The following is a 23,913-nucleotide window of genomic DNA, read 5'->3' on the forward strand; positions in this document are numbered from 1 at the left end:
GAGGGATGAATAAGTGTAACTGGTTAGATGAATTCAAAAAAAAAAAAAAGGCAAGTTTTTTTTTTTTAAAGGGTAAAAATGCAGCTTGTGCAGTTTTCTCCTCTACCACCACTGATGCCTCAGCCTAGAGGCCAGCTCCACAGATTCCAGAGGGAAAGGAACAGAGCTGGGAATTTTGCATTATGTGGATAAGTTATTTACATGCAGGATAACAGGGATACCTTCGGAAATCTGCAAACCTCTGAAAGTTTACCAGATGAGCACCTTTCTGGCAAACGACGCCTAGGAATTTCTCCCAAATCTTCTAGGGCTGAATCTGAGAAAAAAATTCTTGAATAGGAACTTCCCTGGTGGTGCAGTGGTTAAGAATCTGCCTGCCAATGCAGGGGACACGGGTTTGAGCCCTGGGCCAGGAAGATCCCACATGCTGCGGAGCACCTAAGCCCGTGCACCACAACTACTGAGCCTGTACTCTAGAGCCTGTGATCCACAACTACTGAGCCCTTGTGCTGCAACTGTCAAAGCCCACACACCTAGAGCCCGTGCTCCACAACAAGAGACGCCACTGCAATGAGGAGCCCGCGCACCACAACGAAGAGTAGCCCCCGCTCGCTGCAACTAGAGAAAGCCCGCGCGCAGCAACCAAGACCCAACGCAGCCAAAAAAAAGTCTTGAAGAGGGAAGTTGTGAAAAAAAAAAAGTGAGGCTGATGATCTCCCAAGTTAAAATTAAGGTTACAGAAGTCAGGAGATAAAAACATTAACCGCTAATAGTGAAATTTTAATCACACTGGATTAAGTCGACGAAGAGTGTCCAAGTGTGGAAAAGAGCCAGTCATCTCAAAACCTGTTCTAATTTCACAAGAGGGAACAGAGTGTTCGTTACTAGCCAGGTATAAAAACAGGATTGAGACCGTTAACAATGCATGTTTAAGAAGTCCCTGGTGAAATGAAAACTAGAATGTTTACCTCTGAAATCATAATCAGTGCTACCGCCAAAGCAGACTACCCAAAGATAAAATGTCAAAAAAGATGAAGGATCATTAAAAAACGGGAAGCATATGAGACTATGACAGCAGCCAGGCCAGACAGATCGTAACAGTAAAGAAAATCAGCCTAAACGGCCCCACAGGAAGACACAGCCCCAGATATGATTAAACGAGATCCACCTGGAGGCATATCTGAAGCAAAAGAGCACAGAAGCAGTATTCCTTTGTATATAATGTGTGCCACATCTGCAGTGGCTATCGTCTGTCGATGGGCATTTAGGTTGTTTCCATGTCCGGATGTTGTAAATAGCGCTGCAATGAACATTGTGGTACATGTATCTTTTTGAATTATTACTCAGCCATAAAAAGAAACAAAACTGAGTTATTTGCAGTGAGGTGGATGCACCTAGAGTCTGTCACACAGAGTGAAGTCAGAAAGAGAAAAACAAATACCAAATGCTAACGCATATATTATGGAATCTAGAAAAACGGTACTGATGAACCTAGTGACAGGGCAGGAATAAAGAGGTAGACATAGAGAACGGCCTTGAGGGCACGGGGAGGGGGAAGGGGAGGCTGGCATGTAGTGAGAGAGTAGCACTGACATATGTACACTACCAATTGTAAAATACATGGCTAGTGCGAAGCTGCTGTAGAGCACAGGATGCTTTGTGATGACCTAGAGGGGTGGGGTGGGGAAGGTGGGAGGGAGGCTCAAGAGGGAGGGGATATGGGGATATATGTGTAAATATAGCTGATTCACTTTGTTGTACAGCAGAAACTAGCACCACACTGTAAAGCAATTATACTCCAATAAATATGTATTAAAAAAAAAAAAACACCAAAGGATTTGCAAAGAAAAGCCTGTGCAAAGATTCTTCTACCAAATTTGATAGAATGACTAGGACAAGCTCCAATATCACGATCAAGGTAGACTTTAAATGGCAAAGTATTACATAAGATTGAAAGGGTAAGAATAAATGACAAAAGGCGTAATGCATTACAAGGACATGACATTATTAAATCTTTGTGCAGTATTAAATCTCTGTGCAACGGGAGAGGATATTGCTATAAGTATGGCTTGGGGGAGAGTAGATGAATGTAACCACTTTATAAGGCAATTCTGCTTTATATCAAGAGCCTTACCCTGCTCAGTAATTTTCCACTTTTGATAAACTATCCTGAAGAAATAATGCAAAATGTGGACAAATATTTATGTCCCAAGATTACAGTGTCAATTGACAACAGCAAAAACCTGGAAATGCTCTAACATTCCCAACAACAGAGGAACGGTGTGTACATTTAAGTAAGAATATTTAAAATGATACTTTTTTTAAACAGTCTTAATAACATGGGAAAAGTGTTTGTTAAAATGTTAGGTGAAAAAAGGCAGAAAATTTTTGTATCCAGAATGATTTTCAGTGTATTAGCGAAATACCCTTAGGAAAAAAAGGTTCAAAGATAATAAACTGAAATGGTAACAGTGGTTAGAGATAGCGAGAATTAGAAGTGATCTGAAATTTTTCTTTATACTTTCCTCTACTTCCTAAGTTTTGAATATTGAATGTGTACCTTTTATGTAACAAAAGTATTATTATAACAAGGTCTACAGGCATCAAACAGCAGGGCTAAATATACAGGAAGGAAAATATTAGAAGCATAAAGATTAAATGATAAAACACAGTGTAATGTGAGAGATTAGCTCACCAGTGTCCCACAGGGCAGATACATTGGAAATAATAAATGTCTATTGTAAAGTGCATTAATGGGAAAACGTGAAATGGGCAAAAAAGATTACTGTGCTCCTTGTCTTAACACACCCTCCTGGGTTATCCAGGTCCTTCCTTGTTTGGAAGCTACTTTTAAGACTCTAGCACCTAAACACAAAAACAAAACAAAAAAACTCTAGCATCTAAAAAGTTAACAATAATGCAAGTAATTCTCACCTGCAGAAATGCATGTGCATCTTGTCTGGCAGAATGCAGCTGACTGCTGTCTGGTGGATGGTGCCCAATTCTGCACTTATTCACAGATTCATCTCAGAACTCCCGGTTGCCCACACACATGGCAAATGCTCTTTGCGTTTTCCTTGGAGGCTGTGTAACATCTTACTGGTTCTCACATTAATGAGTTAAATAAACTCTTTCACATGTGTACATTTTATACTTGTACAAGAGACACAATTTTACCTTTTTACAAAGTTGTCTTTTAACAACATATATTTCACAACAAAGAAGGGATAGCTATTTTTAGAGTTGATACTCTGAAAGGTTGATCCACATCTTCTTCCCAAGTATCCATGGGATAATTATAAAAACAAAAGAATATGGGACTTCCCTGGTGGTGCAGTGGATAAGACTCCACACTCCCAATGCACGGGGCTGGGTTCGATCCCTGGTCAGGGAACTAGATCTCACATGCATGCTGCAACTAGGAGTTCACATGCTACAACTAAGGAGCCCAAGTGCTGCAACTAAGGAGCCTGCCTGCCACAACTAAGACCTGGTGCCACCAAATAAAATAAATAAATAAAAGATCAAAATAATATGTTTTCAACACGTTAGAAAAAAAAGAATATGAACAGTATACTGGTCACTTGGTTTTAGCCTAACACCAGGAAATGAGAAATGCGTGAGGACATAAACTATTAGAGAATATTGAGAAAGGAAATATTAATACTATATACCAAAATCTATCATTGCAGTGACAATATCATTCAAAGGCAGATTTCTAAAATTCCAAACTTTATTATCCAAAAAAATTTAAGCATTCCATTTCACGTATGAAAAAGTATAGCAACAACAATAAACCTCATGAAATTGGAGGTAGGAAATAATAATGACAGAAACTATGAATACAGTAGATTTACTAGATACAGATACAGAAGCAATATGGCCAAAGTGACCACACTACCCAAGGCAATCTACAGGTTTAATGCAATCCCTATCAAATTACCAATGGCATTTTTCACAGAACTAGAACAAGAAAATGTTAAATTTATATGGAAATACAAAAGACCTCAAACAGCCAAAGCAATCCTGAGAAAGAAAAACAGAGCTGGAGGAATCAGGCTCCTTGACTTCAGAATATACTACAAAAATACAGTCATCAAAACAGTATGGTACTGGCACAAAAACAGAAATATAGATCAATGGAGCAGAATAGAAAGCCCAGAAACAGACCCACTCACCTACGGTCAATTAATCTATGACAAAGAGGGCAAGAATATACAATGGAGAAAAGACAATCTCTTCAATAAGCGGTGCTGGGAAAACTGGACAGCAGTTTAAAAGAATGAAATTAGAACACTCCCTAACACCATACACAAAAATAAACTCAAAATAGATCAAAGACCTAACTATAAGGCCAGACACTATAACATTCTTAGAGGAAAACATAGGCAGAACACTCTTTGACATAAATCACAGCAATATCTTTTTTGATCCATCTCCTAGAGTAATGGAAAACAAAACCAAAAACAAATGGGACCTAATTAAATTTAAAAGCTTCTGCACAGCAAAGGAAACCATAAACAAAATGAAAAGACAACCCACAGAATGGGAGAAAATATTTGCAAACAACACGACTGACAAGAAATTAAATGCTGAAATATACAAACAGTTCACATAGCTATATATATATATATACCCCAATCAAAGCACAGGAAGAAGACCTAAACAGACATTTCTCCAAAGACACCCAGATAGCCAAAAAGCACATGAAAAGATGCTCAACACTGCTAATTATGAGTAATGTAAATCAAAACTACAACAAGGTATCACCTCACATCAGTCAGAATGGCTGTTATCAAAAAATCTATAAACAATAAATGCTGGAGAGGGTGTGGAGAAAAGGGAACCCTCCTGCACTGTTAGTGGGAATGTAAATTGGTGCAGCCACTGTGGAGAACACTATGGAGGTTCCTTAAAAAAAAAAAAAAAACAGCTAAAAATAAACTTATCATATGACCCAGCAATCCCACTCCTGGGCATATACCTGGAGAAAACCATAATTCAAAAATATACATGCGGGATTTCCCTGGTGGTGCAGTGGTTAAGAATCCGCCTGCCAATGCAGGGGACATGGGTTTAATCCCTGGTTCAGGAAGACCCCACATGCTGCAAAGCACCTAAGCCCATGCACCACAACTACTGAGCCTGTGCTCTAGAGCCCCTGAGCCACAACTATTGAGTCCGTGTGCCACAACAACTGAAGCCCGTGCATCTAGAGCCTGTGCTCTGCAAGAAGAGAAGCCACCACAATGAGAAGCCTGCGCACCACAATGAAGAGAGCAGCCCCCGCTCAGCACTAGAGAAAGCCCATGCACAAGACCCAACGCAGCCAAATAAATAAATTCATTTATTTATTAAAAAAAAAGATACATGCATGCCAATGTTCACTGCAGCACTATTTACAATAGCCAGGACACGGAAGCAACATAAATGTCCATCAACAGAGGAATGGATAAAGAAGATTGCTACATATACACAATGGAATATTACTCATCCATAAAAAAGAACGAAATAATGTCATTTGTAGCAACATGGATGGACCCAGAGATTGTCATACTGAGTGAAGTAAGTCAGACAAAGACAAATATCACATGATATTGCTTACATGTGGAATCTAAAAAAAGGGTACAAATGAACTTATTTACAAAACAGAAATAGTCACAGATGTAGAAAACAAACATGGTTACCAGGGGTAAGGCGGAAGAGGGATACACTGGGAGAGTGGAACTGACATGTACACACCTCTATATATAAAATAGATAACTAATAAGGACCTAAGTATAGCACAGGGAACTCTACTCCATACTCTGTAATGGCCTCTATGGGAAAAGAATCTAAAAAAGAGCAGATATACATGTATATGTATAACTGATTCAATCTGCTGTACACCTGAAACTAACACAACATTGTAAATCAACTATACACAAATATCATGATATTGCTTATAATAATGTAAAATCTAAGAGAAAAAAGACACAAATGAACTTATTTCCAAAACAGAAACTCACAGACACGTAAAGCAAACTTACGGTTAACAAAGGGGACCGTGGGGTGGGTGGAAGGATAAATTAGGAGTTTGAGATGAACCTGTACACAGTATTTACATATAAAATAGGTAAGTAAAAGGGCCTATTGCATAGCACAACGAACTCTACTCGGTATTCTGTAATAAGTATGGGAAAAGAATCTGAAAAAGAATATATATGTGTGTGTATATAACTGAATTGTTGTGCTGTACACCTGAATCTTACATGATATTGCAAATCAACTATAGTTCAATACAAAAGATTTCTGTAACGGAAAGAACAAAATTTTTAAATAAACACAGGGCTTCCCTAGTGGAGCAATGGTTAAGAATCCGCCTGCCAATGCACGGGGCACGGATTCAGTCCCTGGTCTGGGAAGATCCCACATGCCACAGAGCAACTAAGCCTGTGTGCTACAACTACTGAGCCTGTGCTCTAGAGCCTGTGAGCCACAACTATTGAGCCTGCGTGCCACAACTACTGAAGCCCGTACGCCTAGAGTCCGTGCTCCGCAACAAAGAGTAGCCCCTGCTCGCCACAACTAGAGAAAGCCCATGCACGGCAACAAAGACCCAACACAGCCAATAAATAAGTAAATAAATAAATAAAATAAACACAATAGAAAGCATACTGTATAAATGAAACTTAAATGTGTCAGGGGCTCGTTTCTAGAAACAACTAATTAAAACAGGCAAAACTCTGTTCAATAGAAGTTTAAATGCAGCAAAATAGGACAAAAATTAAATCAAGACCTGAGCTATAACAGCAGATGTTTTATTGAATGTAATCTGTATTATGTGCCTGTTTTGTTTCAAACAATGTTTTAGAATTTAAAAAAAAAATCATAAGAACATACTACACATAAGTGATCATAAAACTGAACATGAACATGTCCATGGCAGTTTTGTTTAAAAATATACTAAAATGGATACCAAAAATTTACCTAAAATTAGAATGGACTTTAAAACCACTATTAAAATAGTCCCTTCCCCCTGTTTAGTACCTCAACCCAAGCCTATGGATTAATTCTATTTTTGAACAGAAAAATGATTTTAACTTAGAGAAGCTGATTCCCACACAAAAAGATATTCAAAACCACCTACAATTCACTCCCTGACTATCAACCAATCTCAATTTCTGACAGAGACAGAGATAAAACGCTCAGTAATGTGGTAGAAGAATAATGCGCCTATTAGGGTTTATCACAGGAAGCCGAGGAGTGTTCAACAGGAGAGAATCTAATTATAGAATCCACCCCATCAATAGTTTAAGAAAAATCATATGATCACTGGAAAAAAAACCAAAAAGGCATTTGAAAACAAGTCACTACCACCCCCTAAGGCAAAATTTAATGAAGGCAATACAAAAATATTTTTTAACAGGCTGAAGAGGATTCTAAAATAAGAGCTGGTATTAATATTATAATTAGTGAAGAACTACTAGAGATGCATTTGAACATCAAGAGCAAAGTAAGAATGCCCGATGTAGCACCATTACAATGTTTGAGAATTCGGGGGAAATGCAATAGGATACAATAGAGAAACAGGCGGGACATGTACCAGAAATGAAGACGATAGCTACACTAGTTAACAACAATACTGTGACTGTATATCTACAAAAGCAAACAAGTCAACTAAAACCAATGGGTGCAACAGAAGTATTTGAAATAATCAATGAGCTACGCTTCTCCAAACAAAAACTGGTTAGAAAACATTCAAGAAAAAGAAACGCCATTCCCAACAAAATGTTAGCAAACCAAATCCAACAACACACAAAAAAGATCATACACCATGACCACGTGGGATTCACCCCAAGTTCACAAGGAGAGTTCAACATACACAAATCAAGCAATATGATACACCACATCAACGAAAGAAAAGACAAGAACCACATGATCATCTCAACACATACAGAAAAGGCATTTGATAAAATTCAACATCCATTCATGATAAAAAGTCTTACCAAAGTAGGAATAGAGGGAACACATCTCAAGATAATAAAAGACATTTATGACAAACCCACAGCCAATATAATACTCAATGGTGAAAAGCTGAAAGCCTTCCCACTAAAATCTGGAACAGGACAAGGATGCCCACTCCCACCTCTTCTATTCAACACAGTATTGGAAATCCTAACCACAGAAATCAGACAAGAATAAGAAATAAAAGGTATCCAAATTGGAAGGGAAGAGGTAAAATTGTCATTATATGCAGATATGATACTATATATAAAAACCCCTAGTGACTCCACACAAAAACTACTAGAACTGATAAACGAATTCAGCAAAGTAGCAGGATACAGGATTAACATACAGAAATCAGTTGCATTTCTTTATACTAAAAATGAAATATCAGAAAGGGAATGCAAAAAAAAAAAACCAGTATCTTTTAAAATTGTACCCCCCAAAATAAAATACTTAGGAATAAACCTAACCAAGGAGATGAAAGACTTATACGCTGAAAACTATAAAACATTAATAAAGGAAAATGAAAACGATTCAAAGAAAAAGAAAGATATGCCATGCTCTTGGATTGGAAGAATTAATATTGTTCAGATGGCCATACCACCCAAAGCAATCTACCGATTTAATGCAACCCCTATCAAATTACCCATGACATTTTTCACAGAACTAGAACAAATAATCCTAAAATTCATATGGAACCATAAAAGACCCAGAATTGCCAAAGCAATCCTGAAGAAAAAGAACAAAGCAAGAAGCATAACCCTCCCAGACTTCAGACAATACTACAAAGCTACAGTAATCAAAACAGCATGGTATTGGCACAAAAACAAACATACGGATCAATGGAACAGAATAGAGAGCCCAAAAATAAACCCACACACCTACGGTCAATTAAACTTTGACAAAGGAGGCAAGAAAATATACAATGGAGAAAAGACTGTCTCTTCAGCAAGTGGTGTTGGGAAAGCTGGACAGCTGCATGTACATCAATGAAGCTATAACACACCCTCTCACCATACACAAAAATAAACTCAGAATGGTTTAAAGACCTAAACATACGACATGACACCATAAAACTCCTAGAAGAGAATATAGGCAAGACATTCTCTGACATAAGTTGTACCACTGTTTTCTTAGGCCAGTCTCCCAAGGCAATAGAAATAAAAGCCAAAAGAAACAAATGGGACCTAACCAAACCTACAAGCTTTCGCACAGCAAAGGAAATCATAAAACAAAGAGACAACCTACAGACCAGGAGAAACTATTTGCAAACAACGTGACCAACAAGGGCTTAATTTCCAAAATATACAAACAGCTTATACAACTCAACCACAAAAAAACAACCAACGGGAAAATGGGCAGAAGATCTAAAAAGACATTTCCCCAAAGAAGAACTACAGATGGCCAGCAGGCACATGAAAAGATGCTCAACATCACTAATTATTAGAAAAATGCACATCAGAACTACAATGAGGTACCACCTCACACCAGTCAGAATGGCCATCATCAAAAAGTCTACAAACAACAAATGCTGGAGAGGGTATGGAGAAAAGGTAACCCTCCTACATTGTTGAGGGAAATGTAAGCTGGTGCAGCCACTATGGACAACAGTATGGAGGTTCCCCAGAAAACTAAAAATAGAATTACCATGTGATCAAGCAATCCCACTCCTGGGCATACACCCAGACAAAACTCTAACTCAAAAAGATATCTGCACCCCTATGTTCATAGCAGCACTATTCACAATAGCCAAGACATGGAAACAACCTAAATGTCCATCAACAGATAAATGGATAAAGAAGAGGTGGTACATATATACAATGGAATACTACTCAGCCATAAAAGAGAACAAAATAATGCCATTTGCAGCAATATGGCTGCAATTAGAGATTATCATACCAAGTGAAGTGAGCCAGAGAGAGAAAGACAAACACCATATGATGTCACTTATATGTGGAATCTAAAATATGGCACAAATGAACCTGTCTATGAAGCAGAAACAGACTCACAGACATAGAGAACAGACTGGTGGTTGCCAAAGGGGAGGGGGTTGGGGAAGGGATGGAGTTGGAGGTTGGGGTTAGCAGATGTAAGCTTTTATACATAGACTGGATAAACAAAAAGGTCCTACTATATAGCACAGACAACTATATTCAATACCCTTGTATAAACCATAATGGAAAAGAATAGTTAAAAAAAAAAGTGTGTGTATGCGTGTATACATACACACGTGTATATATATATGTATAACTCAATGACTTTGCTGTAGAGCAGTAATTAACACATTGTAAATCAACTATACATCAATTTAAAAAAATGAAAAAAAGAAAAAGAAACGCCAGTCACCATTGTGACAACCTACCATCAGCACCACCACTAAGAATGCATCAAAGACTACACAATTTCCAAGAGCAGAAGTCTCCCAAACTGCAAGTTGTATTATTAGGTGTTAAAATCCTTTTCTTGATGGAGAACGTGTCACATCTCTGAATAGTTATGCCCAAAGACCAAGTACATGTGTTATGAATGCCAAGACAACACTGCTGGGCAGTGGCCCCATTCACAGATTTGAAAACTGAGGCTCAAGGCAGTGATTTCAAACACGAGGAGTCCCACGTGGGCATCCAGTCTGCCTCAGCCAGTGAAGAACAGAGCTGGGACTGACACGCTGTGCAAGGGTTCCAGAGCTCGGGGGCTTTCCATGCTGCCTTTTCACCCACTGCCCACCTTGATACTTTCAGAGAATCAAAGTGTCCAAGGATGAACAATGAAAGGAACCTGGTCTCATGCAATGTGAAAATAAACTTTAAAACACCAAGACTCAAAACAGCATGGCACTAGGACAGAGATGGAAATGTGGGTTTGTAGGGGCTCAGGATCAGGCCCAGCTGTTTCTGGATATGTAGGAAGAAAGGGATTCTCGAACCCCTGGCAGAGCAGGAAGCAAGCAGCACTTGGAAAAAACAGACAGAACTGGCCTTTCCTATGACTGGGCACACGACAGGGGCCTAGTGATACTAACAGTAACCTGTGCTCTGTGCCAAACCCTGTGCTAAGCAGCTTAGAGACTTTTTACTTTGTTCACTCCTTGTAAGGACTCCATAAGGGAAATGCTCCCATTCCACAGATGGAGAAACTGAGGTTCAGAAAGAGAAGTGACTGGCGGGGGTCCTTCAGACTGGTCTGGCTGACTTCATTGGCTAAGCTCCCTGGCCTCAACCAGTAGGTGGTGCTGGTCCTTCCTGAGCTCCCACAGCTCAGGTAAGCTGCATGCCCCACCCCACCCCCACCACAGGCATTAGGTGTCTGTCACAGTGTGGCCCGCTCCCAGCTCCCTCCCTACACGCCTTGGTCAGCTTGGTCCCATGCTGTGCTCCATACCACCGGCCAGGTCCCTGACTCAGTCCCCCACCCCCCCTTTCAGCAGGAAGCTCTGGCCATCTGGCCATGACCCTGCAGGGTTCACCTCTGCAGGCCTCTGTTTCCATGGCTATGAAAGGGGGGAGTGATAGTCACTACCCACAGGCTTGGTACCGGGATTAAAGTGAGTGTTTAATCCTGGCGGTCGTAGATCCTCAGGAAATTCACGGTGCCTCTTCTCCGCAGATGCAGAGAAGGAACACACCCCACCTGCTCCCCGCTGACGCGCCAGCCAGGGCAGGTGCAGACGCACAGGTGGGAACTGGTGGGAGGCGGGCGGCTTACGCCCACCTGAGCTACGTCGTCGGGAAGGTGCAATGATGCATGGCCCATGGTGGCCCCATCCCCCCGCCTTCTGCCCTCCTCCAGGGCATACATGCCCACTAGGAGGTGACAGGCCTGCGGGCACAGACTCTGAAGCCACCTCTAAGCCCTCTCTCCAGGACACGCGGGGAGCCCTGCACGCGGCCCTCTCCAGACACTCCTAATGGTTCCACTGCCCAGCTCACGTCTCCCGGCCTGGACCTGGCGTCCGCACCCCAGACACCCTCAGATTCCCGGTCAAGTCCAGATGCTCAAAGCCACCCCATCCCTCCCCCTCCGGAACTCTGCTGTAAAGGGCATGAGATCGTCAGGTGTGACACCTGTCCAAGGACCCCGGAGGGCTCGGTATGACTGCCGCTCCCTTCCCAGGTCCCCGTCCCAGGACCAAGCCCGATTCCGGGAAAGGGCCTCACGCTCCAAATCAGACACTGCTGGACAGGGCCATTCACCAAGCAGCGCCACTGACTCCAGTTTCCCTCACTCTCTCCAGAAGCCCCAAACAAGCCCACTTCAGGGCCAGATTCACCCAACACCCGTCATCACAAATCCAGGCACCCCTTGGCTGAGGATGCTCCGGGGAAACGTAGAACCAAACCAGCACTCAGGCCCTGGACCCCCAGGGGCCACCCACACTCTCTGACCTTCTTGGTGTAGCCCATGGCCTTCAGGACAGAGTGATTCAAGGTCTCCAGGGAGGCCAGGACGTCCTCATAGTCCCCCATGTGGTCCACAAAGTAATCTGGGGGAAGGGAAAGCAGAGGTCAAAGGTCACAGGAGCATCACGCCGCTCCCCCCGGGTCCTCCCACCAATCCCACCTGTAGCCTTCATTCCCTGCCTCTCCCCCGTCCCCCTCCCCCCAAAACACACCGCACCCAGGCTCTGGGCCCTGCACCGCTGGTACGTACCACACAGCTCTTTGGTGTCCACATGGCTGCAGAGAGAGAGAACGAGGGGGACTCAGAGGCAGGCCTGTCCTGTCCCTCCCGCCCTCCTGCCCTCCGTAGCAGCGCAGCCTAGCGCAGCCGGTCCAACACCTCCCAGGCCTCTTCTCTCTTCACCCCATGTGCTGGTGCCGTGACCCCCACTTTATAGATGAGGGAACAGCAGGTAAAGGACACCGCCCCTTCCAGAGGCATCCACGTCTGTGCGTCTGTCTGACCCCATCCCCATGCCACCCACCCCCTTCTTCTCCCAAAGTTTGCCCACCACATCGTGAGCAGATGGGGCTAAACCAGGGGCTCGGAAAAGGGAGGGGACTAGCCCAGGACTATTACAGGCTGTCAACAAAACTCCCGCGCCACACCCTGCGCCGGGCATCCCTGCCCGCTGGGCCCTGGGCTCTGTTGGGGGGTGGAGGGAGCTGCCCTCCTTGTTCTCACTCTAGGCCTGCTGTCCTGCATCCCCACTGCTACAGCAAGAAGGATCCTGTCCTGCCTTGGAGGCGGGTGAGCACGAGGAGGCCAGCCATGCTGGGGAGGTGCAGGCAGCAGCCTCAGAACACAGACGGCGGGCAGCGCAGCCTGCCGGGGGTGGGTGTCCAGGGACCTGAGCCGTGTGCAGGCTCCGATAACCTTCCCTTTCTGGGCCCTAGTTCCCTCACAGAGAGGGGAGCGGCCGGCCTAAAGAGTGTGCCAGATTCAACAAGATGCTGCTGGGAAAAGGCTCCCAAGTTCACAGGCTCTGCAAACTCTGTCTTGGAGGTTCCCCCAACCTGCATCATATAAAAGCTCTGACAAGTCCTGCAGAAAGGAAGCCTGTTTAATTGGGCTCAAAGTACCATCTCACCAAACTTTCTGAGCCCCGTGAACTGTTTTGAGGAGAAAACCTGTTTCGCATCCCGAGGAGGGAATGTCTGCAGTTCACACTCTGGGGAAAGTCAGAGAGAGCACACCCAAAGGTCTTCGGCACTCTGGCATTTGCTAATGGGAAGTCTACCCTGCCCGCACTCACAGACTCACACCAGTGCCACCTCCTCCCCGACCCAGCTGCCTGAAGGAGGATGAATAATCCATGGTCACCTGCCGAAGCCCTTTCAAGCTCCCTGGGGTGGGAGGTGCTGCAGGGACCGCTCAGAACCTCCATCGGGCTCCAGAAACAAAGCCCTCCCCTGGAGTCTTTGGAGGCAAGCTGTTTCTTTCAAGTGGCCTTTCCAGCTTCACCTGCCCCTCCCCCAGCTCCCAGGATGCTCAGCCCCACCTCTGGCCCTGGCTGCCCCCGTGATGGGTCCCCGGCAAACAGGCCTGGCGGCAGCTCCTCATGCTGACCGGCTCTGGCCTGTCACAAGGGACCCCAACTTAGCAAATCTGCCCCAAGCAGCCCGAAGAACTCAGGTCCTCAGCACCTGAGCCGGGTGGAGGAGGAGGCTGGGGCCTCGTCCTGCCTGTGGATCCCACGGAGAGGGCGAGGCTGGAGCTCAAGTTGGGAAGGGCTGGGTACCTGTGAGTCAAATGTGCACTTTGCACTTGATTTAGGGATTTATGGCTTTAGGGTTGGAGCTCGAGTTTGGGATTGACTGAGCTGCAGGTTAGGGTTCTGGCTGGGCTGGAGAAAAGGTAATTAGGTACAGGGTGAGAAGGAGCGCTAAGGTCAGAGTGAGGTTTAAGATGGGATCCGGCGAGGACAGGGGTCACAGAGCGCGTGCTGAGCCCAGGGACAAGCAGGAGGCGTTGGGGTCAGAACTGGATCAGGGCAGCTGATCTCCCCCCTTTGTTATCCTGCGTATATCCTGCAAATCTACGGTGTCTCCCTGCTTCGCCACTCTGTCCACTCCCCGATCGCCCCGGCCAGTGGGGGCCAAACGGATGGGACTTGTGGATGCGCGGGTTTGGGGACTTTGAGGTCTCCCGCGCCTTCGGGGGAGCGGAGACTGGCCACTGGGAGAGAAGGGAAACACTGCCTGCCCAGCTCCAGCCCCTGGGGCTCAGCTCACTCGGTGTTGTCGGAGTCGATGGTGTGGAAGAGATCCTCCAGTTCTCTCTCGTTGAGGACGCCATCTGCAAAGAAGAGCTGGAATTCCTCCAAGGACAACTTCCCATCATCTGAGAGGAAGGGAGGGAGCGGGGAGAGCAGCTGGTGTCTAAGAGACAGGACATCCCCAGATCCAGACAACTTCCCAATCAACAGAAGAGCTGCAGCCAGGTATCCCCACCCGCCCTGCTCATTCCCAAACGAGCAGATAAAGTCCAGCTCCGATCATCCCTGCCGGCGCCCCTAAGCCAAATGAGCCAGGAAACTCCAGTTCACGGGGATCACAGACTCACCCGGCTAATTCCCAGACCAACAGACCAACACCCGGCCACAGATAACCCCTGATCCAGCAAACGCTAGGGCTCACCCCACCCCCTCCCTGCAGCCAAGGAGACAGAGCACACCTGCGCCTGCAGGCAGCCTTCTCTGAAGACCACTCCCTCTGGCTTCCAAAAGCCCTGATAACCTCCGCACACACGTCACTCATCCCACCCCAGCGCTCAGGTCCCGATTCTGGGGAGGCAAGGCCCCCTCTCCACTCTGCCTTTGCGGGGTCCCACATGAGCCGGCTGCCAACAGTGGCACGGAGTTCTCACCAGGCCACGAATGCAGCCCTGAGGATGCCAAACCCCAAGGGGAGGCGGTGCCAGGCCGGGGGCTGTGGCTCTGGGGTGGGGAGGGGCTGCGCTCTGGGACAGCGGACACACCGGTCCCAACACTTCCCTCCCCGTCTCACCTCTCCGGCCTCCACGTGCAGTTGCCCTGGGTACCAGGATCTGCTGGGGAAGTTCTCATGGGTTGGGGGCAGCCGGGCCCCTGACAGAGCGACTCCCCAGGCTTCCAGCCTCCGCTCCTCCCTCCAGGCTCTCCTGCTCAGGGCATCCACCTCTTAATCCCACCTGAAGCCACAACCCCCTCCTCAACGATCTTAAAGGAGCCACGTCTGTGGGAGGCGGGGGGGGGGGGGGGGGGGGGGGGGGGGAGCGGGGGAAGGGTGAGACCAAGACCCTCTGGCCCCAGTCCCTGTCTACAGACCCCCTCCATTGCTTCCAGTCAGTCTGCCGTCAGAGCCCTTGAGAGCCCCCATGGGACTTTGTGTGAATTAGATAGAAATGCCCTTCCTGATGGGGGTGGGGGAATGAAGCCCAGCATCGGAGCACGTGAGGGGTGGGGCGTGCAGGCTGGATCCGAGGCCCGCAATTCTCTCATGTAGGTGCCCTTGCACAGGGCACAACCTGCCCAACCAGACGTGGCAGACCTACTTGGGCCCAGGGTGGAAATCACTCCACTCGTGCATTTTAAAGGCTCTGGGGCTTCGACCTCTGCTGCCAGCAGCTCTGCTGGGCCTCAGTGTGGGGCAACGGGAGAGGGAGAGCCTCACGCCTCGCCTTGCAGTGGTCGTCCCTGCCCCGGTCGCCCCGCGTTGAGTGTGGGGAATTCGGGAGAGTGCACACGGGCTTGCACGTGGCGGGCGTGGGGGCTGAGGCAACTCCTGTGCCTCCAACATCCCAGCTCAGGTGCTCAGGTTTTGTATTTTTGTTTTTGTCTTTTCTCAGCCACGCTGCAGGGCGTCTCAGTTCCCCAGTGAGGACTGAACCTGGGGCCCCTGCGGTGGAAGCTGGGAGTCCTAACCCCTGGACCGCCAGGGAATTCTCCCGGCTCGAGTTTTAATGTCACAGATGGGAGAATGAATTTCTAACTTTAAAACCCAGAGTGTCCCCAAAACAAAACAAACACCCCCCTCATTCACACACAGAGACCCAGAAACCAACCATAAGACGTGCACGATACCAGCTGTGAAACATGTAAATGCTAAGTTATGGCGTCTGTGAAAGAGGACACTTTCCAGGTCTCCTTTAGCGAGACTGATGATGGCCCTGGATCCAGGGTGCAGAACCAGGGCAGACACAGGGCTCTGCACGGTCACGCATCCAGTGCTCACACCCCACGACACCGGTACACCACCACCCCCAGTTTACAGAGCAGAGAGGCACACACAGCGGCAGCTTGAACCCAGGCCACTGGGCTCCTGAGTCCGCGCTCCCAACCCAACCCGGAGCAGGTCTTGGGTGGAGACCCCCAGCCACAGGGCTACGTGGAAAAGCCAAGCTGGAGCCTGGACTCGGCGGAAGTGCGCTGTGACTGACTAGTCGTGTCTGCCGTGGGGACCGCACCACCCGGGCCGCCATCTCCTCCTGCCCGGCCAGGCACCTCCGTCCAGTATGCACTCAGGAAGACGGGCAGAGAGGCCGGCCAGGCCTGCTGAGCACAAAGCCTTCTCGGTGACATTTACCGTGAACGCCCCCCACAGCCCTAACGAACCCAGATCAGCTAATGAGGGAAGCCACATCTGCCCCGGCCTCGGTCCAATTAGAGGAGCGAGCGGACAAGGCACCTCCAGGACCCCCGAGCGGGCCGTGTGCAGGTGTCCTCGCTAATTAGCATGAGCTCAGCCTCTGTCGCAGTGACCTTTCAAATGCCAGGAGTCTGCCAGTGTCCCTGTCGCCTGGAGGGAAATACAGTCTGGCACTCACCCCTCCACCGGCTGCCACACCACCCTTCCAGGTCTCAGGGCGCCCGGCAGGGCCCCCACTCTCTGCCTGCCCTTGGAGGCCAAGCCTGGTCTCCAGCTCCACCTCCACAGAGGCACCTCTGCACCTCTGTGCTGGAAGCCGCCAGGACTGGCCAGCCTGAGCCCAAGCCCTTGCTCCTGTGATCCCAAAGGCTGATTCCACTCCAGCCCGAGGCCCAGGGCCTCGTCTGAGACGACCCCGCAGGCACCTTGCCAGTGTGGACGCAGCAGGCAGAGCCAGCATCCACCTGTGTTACACGTGTGTGTGCACACTTGCCGTGTGCACCTCTCTCCACACTTGCGCCCACTCCCCTGCCCACATGACGTCTGCAAACTGGGCTGGGCTCGGTCAGGCGCCTGCCCTGAGAACCTGCCATCTTTCACGCGTCCTCTGCGAGCCGGCTGTGTCACCTGTAGAGGACGGGTGCTTCCTCCCCCACTAGGAGCCCAGGGAACGTCAAGTGAGGAGGTCTGTTAACGTCCTGGTGCCTGACAGACGCTCCACGCCCGGCCACGGGCAGCCTCCAGCAGATGGTGAACGAGCCGCCCGTGAAGTGCGGGGAGGGGGAAGCAAACACTTGTTGACAAACCAAGGCCTGTTTTCCACGGCGCTCAGCACTCATCCGCCGGGGTGAGGGCGCCGACTCCTTACAGCCTGCCAGAGCCCAGCTCGCCCCACCCCCAGGACAGCCCCCAGGTGGGTACTGCCACAATTCTCGCCACCTACAGACGGGGACACTGAGGCCCTGAGAGTTTGGTGAGTGGCTGCGGCAAAGGGGGGGCCCTGCCTCCTTCTCACAGGCCCGGGAAGCTTCCCGGGAATGGCCATCACATCCCACATGGACCCCGGTGACAAAGCCCCACGGCCACCGGCGGTGGCTGGGAAGACGAAGGCCCCAGGGGGAGTGGCAGGCTCGCACTCAGCCCCTGTGGGGGCCGCAGCCGCAAAGTCGAGGGTCCCTGCAGCTGTGCTCAGGGGGCGGGAACACGGCCTCTGAAGCGTGGGGGTGCAGGGGGGGGATGAGCAATGAGGATGAAACCGCACCTGTGCCTGAAGGGAGACCAGGGCGCCACCCACCCACCCACGCAGACACACACACACACACACACACTGCAAAGGTTCCTGCAGAGCTGCGCACCAGCAACACACACACACACACCTGCACACACACCCAGCACGGACAGCAACAGTCACGGAGACGGCCGTTCCTCCCCCAGACACACGCACACTCTCCAAAGCACCAATGCAGATGTAGAGCCAGACCCACACGGCCGCACCCGGGGATGCACACACCGCACGCCCAGCGGTGAACGCGTCCACCACCTGTAAGCCAGCAGCCGTTTGCTGCGGACCTACTGTGTGCTGGGCCCGCGACAGGGACAAGCCCACACCCCTCCCTGTGAAAACCTCACCATCTGCTGAGGGGCGCGGCCAGCACATGGCGATGACCACGTGGCCCCAGGCCGGCGGCACACCAGAAGGTAGAGAGAGGCCTGCCTCGGGGAGCAAACCCCCGAGCCCCCTTCTCTAGTCTCGGACGGTGTTCAGGCCAGTGATTTCTCGAGTGCCGCTGAAGTCCCCGCCCCGTGTCTCTCTCCCTCCTCTTTGCTCCATTCGGAAGGCCTGGGAGGCGCCACCATCACACCCAGGGGTAGGGGGCGAGCGATGGAGACCCCGGGGCACTGCCTCTAGCCCAGGGCTGTGCACCCCCTCCTGTCCCCCCCATGTTTCACCTTCTATCCCCAACACCACGCGGGGACAGCTCAACGGTAACTCCCAGGGTCAGGAGGGAGGAGTGCTGGGGCCCAGGTGAGCCCTGCCATCTTGACCTCCGGCCCACCCGCAAGGGAGGCTGGGACCTGAAGGCCCTGGGCGCGGGTGGCAGGCCACCTGTTCCCCACTCCTTCCCCAGCACAGGCTGTGATAGTATCTTCTCAACGAATGAACACATCAACACTGAGCACTGTCTGCTCCTCTTTTTTTAAAAGTTTGCTACCCATGCCTTCTCCCTGCATTTCCCCAACAGCCCAGGGACGCAGACAAGTTAAGTGTTATCACCCCACTTTACAGATGGCAAAACTGAGGCCTGGAGATGGACTGTGCCTTGGCTGAAGTCCACAGAGGGGTGCTTCGGGCCCAAGAATAACTACGGTATTTATACAAATGGGGGGAGCATCTCCAGCAAGAAGGGAGACGTGGAGTGTCCTGAATTCACTGGCCAGAACAATGTGCTCCCTTTGTTCAGCAAGCCGCATGACGTGGGGAAAACTGCTGCGGTCCGCAGCTGAGCCTCGACTGCCTTCACGCAGCTGGGTGACCTGCGGCACGTCACAGAACTTCTCTGAGCCACGACAGAGTTGACAGAATGGGGGCAACAGCACCGACTATGTCAGGTGGCTCGGAGGAGGTGCGCCGGGGCCTGGGAAGGGCCTGGAGCGGGACAAGGGGCTTCCTGGGCCCCAGCCTGGGCCGCTCTGGTCCAGCCCAGCTGCGCGAAGTTACAGCACATCAAGCATTTACCACGGGCAAGGCATCACAGCATCACTGGCACCTGCTCGCCCAATACTAAGTAGGAACGGCGGGGAGTCCCGCTGTGAGATGGGGAAACTGAGGCGCAGAGCCAGGATTTAGGGTCCTGCACTCCCAACCGGAGAGAGCCACCTCCTCGTTCAGGGGACAGCCTCGGAGGGAAACTCACCATTTTTGTCCGCACGACGGAAAATCTGCAGAGAAGAGAGGTCAAGTCAGCGCCGGCCCAGGAGGAGCAGGCGTCTGACCCCCCCCACCCCGAGTTGTCCCCGGAAAGCGGGGGCCCCCTTCTCCCTCCCCGGGAAGGAGACCCCGGCTGGGATCCAGGGGCGGGAGGGTGGGTGTTGTAGGCAGAGGCCCTCCCGCCGCCTGTGCGGAAGCAGCCACCCACTCTCCCTTCTGTGCCGCCAGCCTGCCCACGGCCACGCCGACACCCACACACGGGCGCGTGGACACACGCTCACACCCATCACGTGCTTGCGTGTGTGCTTCCAGAGCTGTCGGACCATGTGCTGCACCCCCTGTCAGCCGCTCAGTCGCACACTCATAACTCCTGTCCCATGGACGCAGCCACTCGCCTTATACCTGCTCCCCAGGACCCCTCAGGAGCCTGGTTTTCTCCAGGGAGGCTGGATTAAGTCTGAATGGAGGTGTCCGCTAAGGGAACCTCGAGGCCTGGCGACTGGACCAGCCAGGGCAGAAGAAGCGGATTATTCTGGAGAATGGGGGAGTGGGTAGGAGCAAGCCACCAGGAGCTCAACTCCAGGTGCACAGGCAAAGCCGCGGCTGCCACAGGAGGGGGTGAGGGGCAGGGGGAGAGAGCGGCCCAACTCCCTCCAGCCTCAGCTGAAAGCAGCTAACTCCTCCTCCTGGTGTCCTGGGGACCCAGCAAACCTGCTGATGGGAGGAGGGGGAGGCACCGCCCCCTGTGAGTAACCCTCACACCTTCAAGGACAGAGCACCCCACCCCCACCCTCCCAGCAATGGGGCCTCCATCCTCAGGCACCTGGGGCTGGGACAAACGAAAGCAGCAGCTCAGGACGGCTTCTCAAACATCCCCGCTTCCCTCAGCTGAACTTCGAGTCTGGGGCACGGGGCAGGAGCCAACGTGGCAGAAGGCGGAGCATTTATCAGAACCCCAGCCTGAGCTCCCCACACACCTGCTCCTCACGGTAAGGTTCCCAGAGGCTGGGGGCCCAGCTGCGGGGGCCTGCGGCAGGCATGAGTGTTAAACAAGTGACTCATGAACGTGACCACGTCATGTGGCCCCCATCACCCCATTTCACAGATGAGGAAATGGAGGCTCAGAGCCAGCTCGAGGCCAGCCTGTGGGGACTCCAGAGCCCGCGTCCTGTCCTGTGAGGACCAGGAGGGGTCTGGACAGGGCGTCCCTGCAAGGGTGGCCCAGGGCTTTCAGCTGGGAACTCCCACTGGGGCTTTGAGAGGGTTCAGCTGTGCAAGTGCGTGTCAGGCTGTGCGTGAGCGTGTTTGGTGGGGGGGCACCGGACCTACAGGCGCTCCCAGCACAGATCCCCCTTCCCTGCCCAGCCCTCTCCGCCCAGAGCCAGCAATGGGCCCCAGGAGGGAGGGGACAGCGAGAGGAAACCCATGCTGCCCCCACTTACAATCATGTGTGATACACACACGTACACGCACCCGCCTCTCCCAGAAACCCACGATGCACAAGCGAGGCGCCCCCGCCCCCAGTCACCCACCACACAGGACCCTCACTGGGACACGCACACCCCACCCCCATGCTGCCCCCTGGGGGGCAAAGCTCTCTCCCCCTCCTCCCAGCACTCTACAGGGGATGCCCCCCACCCCCCAGCGGCCATCCACCCAGTAGAATCTCCCTCCCACGATGGGGAGTGGGTGGGAGGGTGAGGAGCGGAGGTCTGGGCCCCCGGAGGGGATGGCGGAGTGATGGGGGGTGAGGGAGGGAATGAAGGACAGGCCGGGCTGAGAGTGGAGTGGGGGTCCCCAGAGAGGTCCAGGCTCAGGGAGGATGGGAGATGGCTCCAGCTCTGCTGAAAGGGGGGGGGGGGGCGGAATACAGAGGTGGGCTGAGGGCTTCACCTTTAAAGACGTGGTGTCAGGGGCGAAAGGATATGCATTTCAGGGTAGAGAATACAAGGGCTTATGGTCTAGAGCCAGGACAAGAAAGGTGGACCGGGACCTCGGGGAGAGGGTCTTAGAAAAGTAACGACTGGGGAAGGGATCCGGGATGGAGAGGAGAAGGGGCCCGAGGCGGTCAGGGGCTCCCGACCCGGGAAAGGATGGGAGTATAGGATGAACATGTGCGGGGCTGGGAAAAAGATGAGGGTTTGGCCATGACAAAAGTAGGGGGGCGGTGGCTGGGTCGAAGGGCTCCAGGGTCCCGGCTCTGAGAAGGTGTGGATCCCGAGAAGAAGTGGAGGGAGGGGGCGGGAGGAAGGGGGTCGTCCCGGTCCAGTGACGAGACAGGACCCGGCCCGGAGACCGGCCGGGAGGCAGAGGGGCCGGGGGCCGCCCTCCGGGACGCGGAGGGGCCGGGGCGGGTCCCGCTCCGGGCCGCCGAGGGGGAGGGGCCGGGGGTCCCCGCCCAGGGAGACGGGGGTCTCGCGCGTGCCGGCGGGGACGGGGGAGTGCGGCGTCGGGGGGGCCCCGGCGGGAGGAGGGGGCTCGGGGTCCCGGCCGGCGCGTACTCACGTCCAGGATGACGGCGGTGCCCCCGCGCGGCGAAGCGGGGCCCGGGCCGGGGCCGGGGTCCGCGGCGGGGGCGTCGGGGGCCAGCGGCGCGCGGGGCTCGCCCATCCTGGCGCCCACCCAGCGCAGCAGCCCGCCCAGCGCCCGGCCCTGCGGCGGCGGCTCCCGGAGCAGCCTGTGCGCGCCGGCCCTGCACAGGCGCGCCGCCCGCTCGCACATCGCGCCGCGCCCGCCGCCGCCGCCGCCGCCGCCCGGAAGCCCGCCGACCCCCGCCCGGCCCGCGGCCCGCCCCCGCGCGACCCCCTCCCCGGCGCCGCCCGCCGCCGCCCGCGCGCCCCGCCCTCCCTCCCTCTGCGGCCGCGGCCGCGCCGGTACGGGCCGGCGCGGGGGGGGCGGGGGGCGCTCCGCCCGGACCCCGAGCCACGTGCCCCGTGGCCGCCGCCCCCACCCCCCCGCGGCCGGGCGCGGCGGCAGGGGGCTGCCGGGGCGGGCGCGGGGCGTGGCGGCTGGGCCCCAGGCCGGCCGCGGGGGGGGAGGGGGGCTGCCCAGTAGGCGCGGGGTCGTGGGGGTTTGGATGCGGGGCTGCCCCCCCCCCCCCGAAAGTCTCCCGCTGCCCTCCCTCCGGAAGGTCCCCCCGCCCCGCGCCGTGGCGCCGCCGCAGGGGCCGGAGCGCGATGTCCGGCGAGCCCCGAGCGCCCCCTGCCGGCTGCGGGTATCAGCGCCCACGCCGGGGGGCCTCCCCCGCCACTCCGCTGGTACCCACTCTTCCCTGCCACCGGGTGCGCGCCCCGTCTGACCTCCCCCGCCCGTTAAACAACACCCAGAACCAGACCAGTCTTCACCCCCGAACACCCTCTTCCTCTCACGCTCCCCGCATCCACCCACCCGAAGAATGAAAGCAGCACCTGCTGGCTGCGAGGCCTGCTGCCGGCCGGGGGGGGGTTCCAAGAACAGGGAATACAGACGAGGTCCTTGAGCCTCCTGGAGCGTACCTTCCAAGTGGGCGGAGCCAGACGCTGGAGTGATTTCACGAATAAATGAACGATTAAAACTGAACTGCTCTGAAGAGGGGGATTTGCCTTAAGGCCAGGGAGGAGTATGTGTCAGAAGAGGATTCCTAGAAGAGATGGTCCTTAAGCCCTGAGAGTGGAAGGAAGAGGAGGAGTTAAGAGAGCAGGGGAAAATGCCCTGCGCTAGAGACTAGCCTGTGCAAAGGCCCTGTGGCAGGTGCAAGTGTGGGGAACAAGAAGGACAGACTGAGAGGAGACAGTGTGGCTGGAAGGGAGAGCGGGAGAGGGTGGGACTAGACTGGAGGGGTGGGCGGGGGCGGGAAGGCTCCCCAGCACCCATTCCTCAGACACAGCTGCTGCCTCCTCTGCTCCCCACTCAGCTGCGCTTCTACTTGGGGCACCATCCTGTCCCCCA

At 52.1% G+C, this 23,913-nt stretch overlaps 1 protein-coding gene across 3 annotated transcripts in view; it reads right to left on the reverse strand.

Annotated features, from left to right (window-relative positions):
* Positions 1-23,564, reverse strand: part of NECAB2 (N-terminal EF-hand calcium binding protein 2) — a 38,741-nt gene extending 15,177 nt beyond the window's left edge. Inside the window, exons 1-5 of one of the 3 annotated variants that reach the window (XM_057713616.1) lie at positions 23,481-23,564; positions 19,973-19,997; positions 14,664-14,772; positions 12,640-12,665; positions 12,375-12,472 (exon numbers count right to left, since the gene is read on the reverse strand). In XM_057713616.1, the coding sequence (XP_057569599.1) occupies positions 12,375-12,455 (81 nt within the window). In that variant the 5' untranslated portion in view covers positions 12,456-12,472; positions 12,640-12,665; positions 14,664-14,772; positions 19,973-19,997; positions 23,481-23,564. Of the gene's footprint in view, positions 1-12,374; positions 12,473-12,639; positions 12,666-14,663; positions 14,773-15,437; positions 15,487-19,972; positions 19,998-22,491; positions 22,708-23,480 lie in introns of those variants that run through there. The other 2 variants (XM_057713615.1, XM_057713617.1) reach the window with 2 other exon arrangements.
* Between the last annotated feature and the right edge of the window lie 349 nt (positions 23,565-23,913).

Source organism: Hippopotamus amphibius, chromosome 16, assembly GCF_030028045.1.
Source record: "Hippopotamus amphibius kiboko isolate mHipAmp2 chromosome 16, mHipAmp2.hap2, whole genome shotgun sequence".
Taxonomy (NCBI): domain Eukaryota; kingdom Metazoa; phylum Chordata; class Mammalia; order Artiodactyla; family Hippopotamidae; genus Hippopotamus; species Hippopotamus amphibius.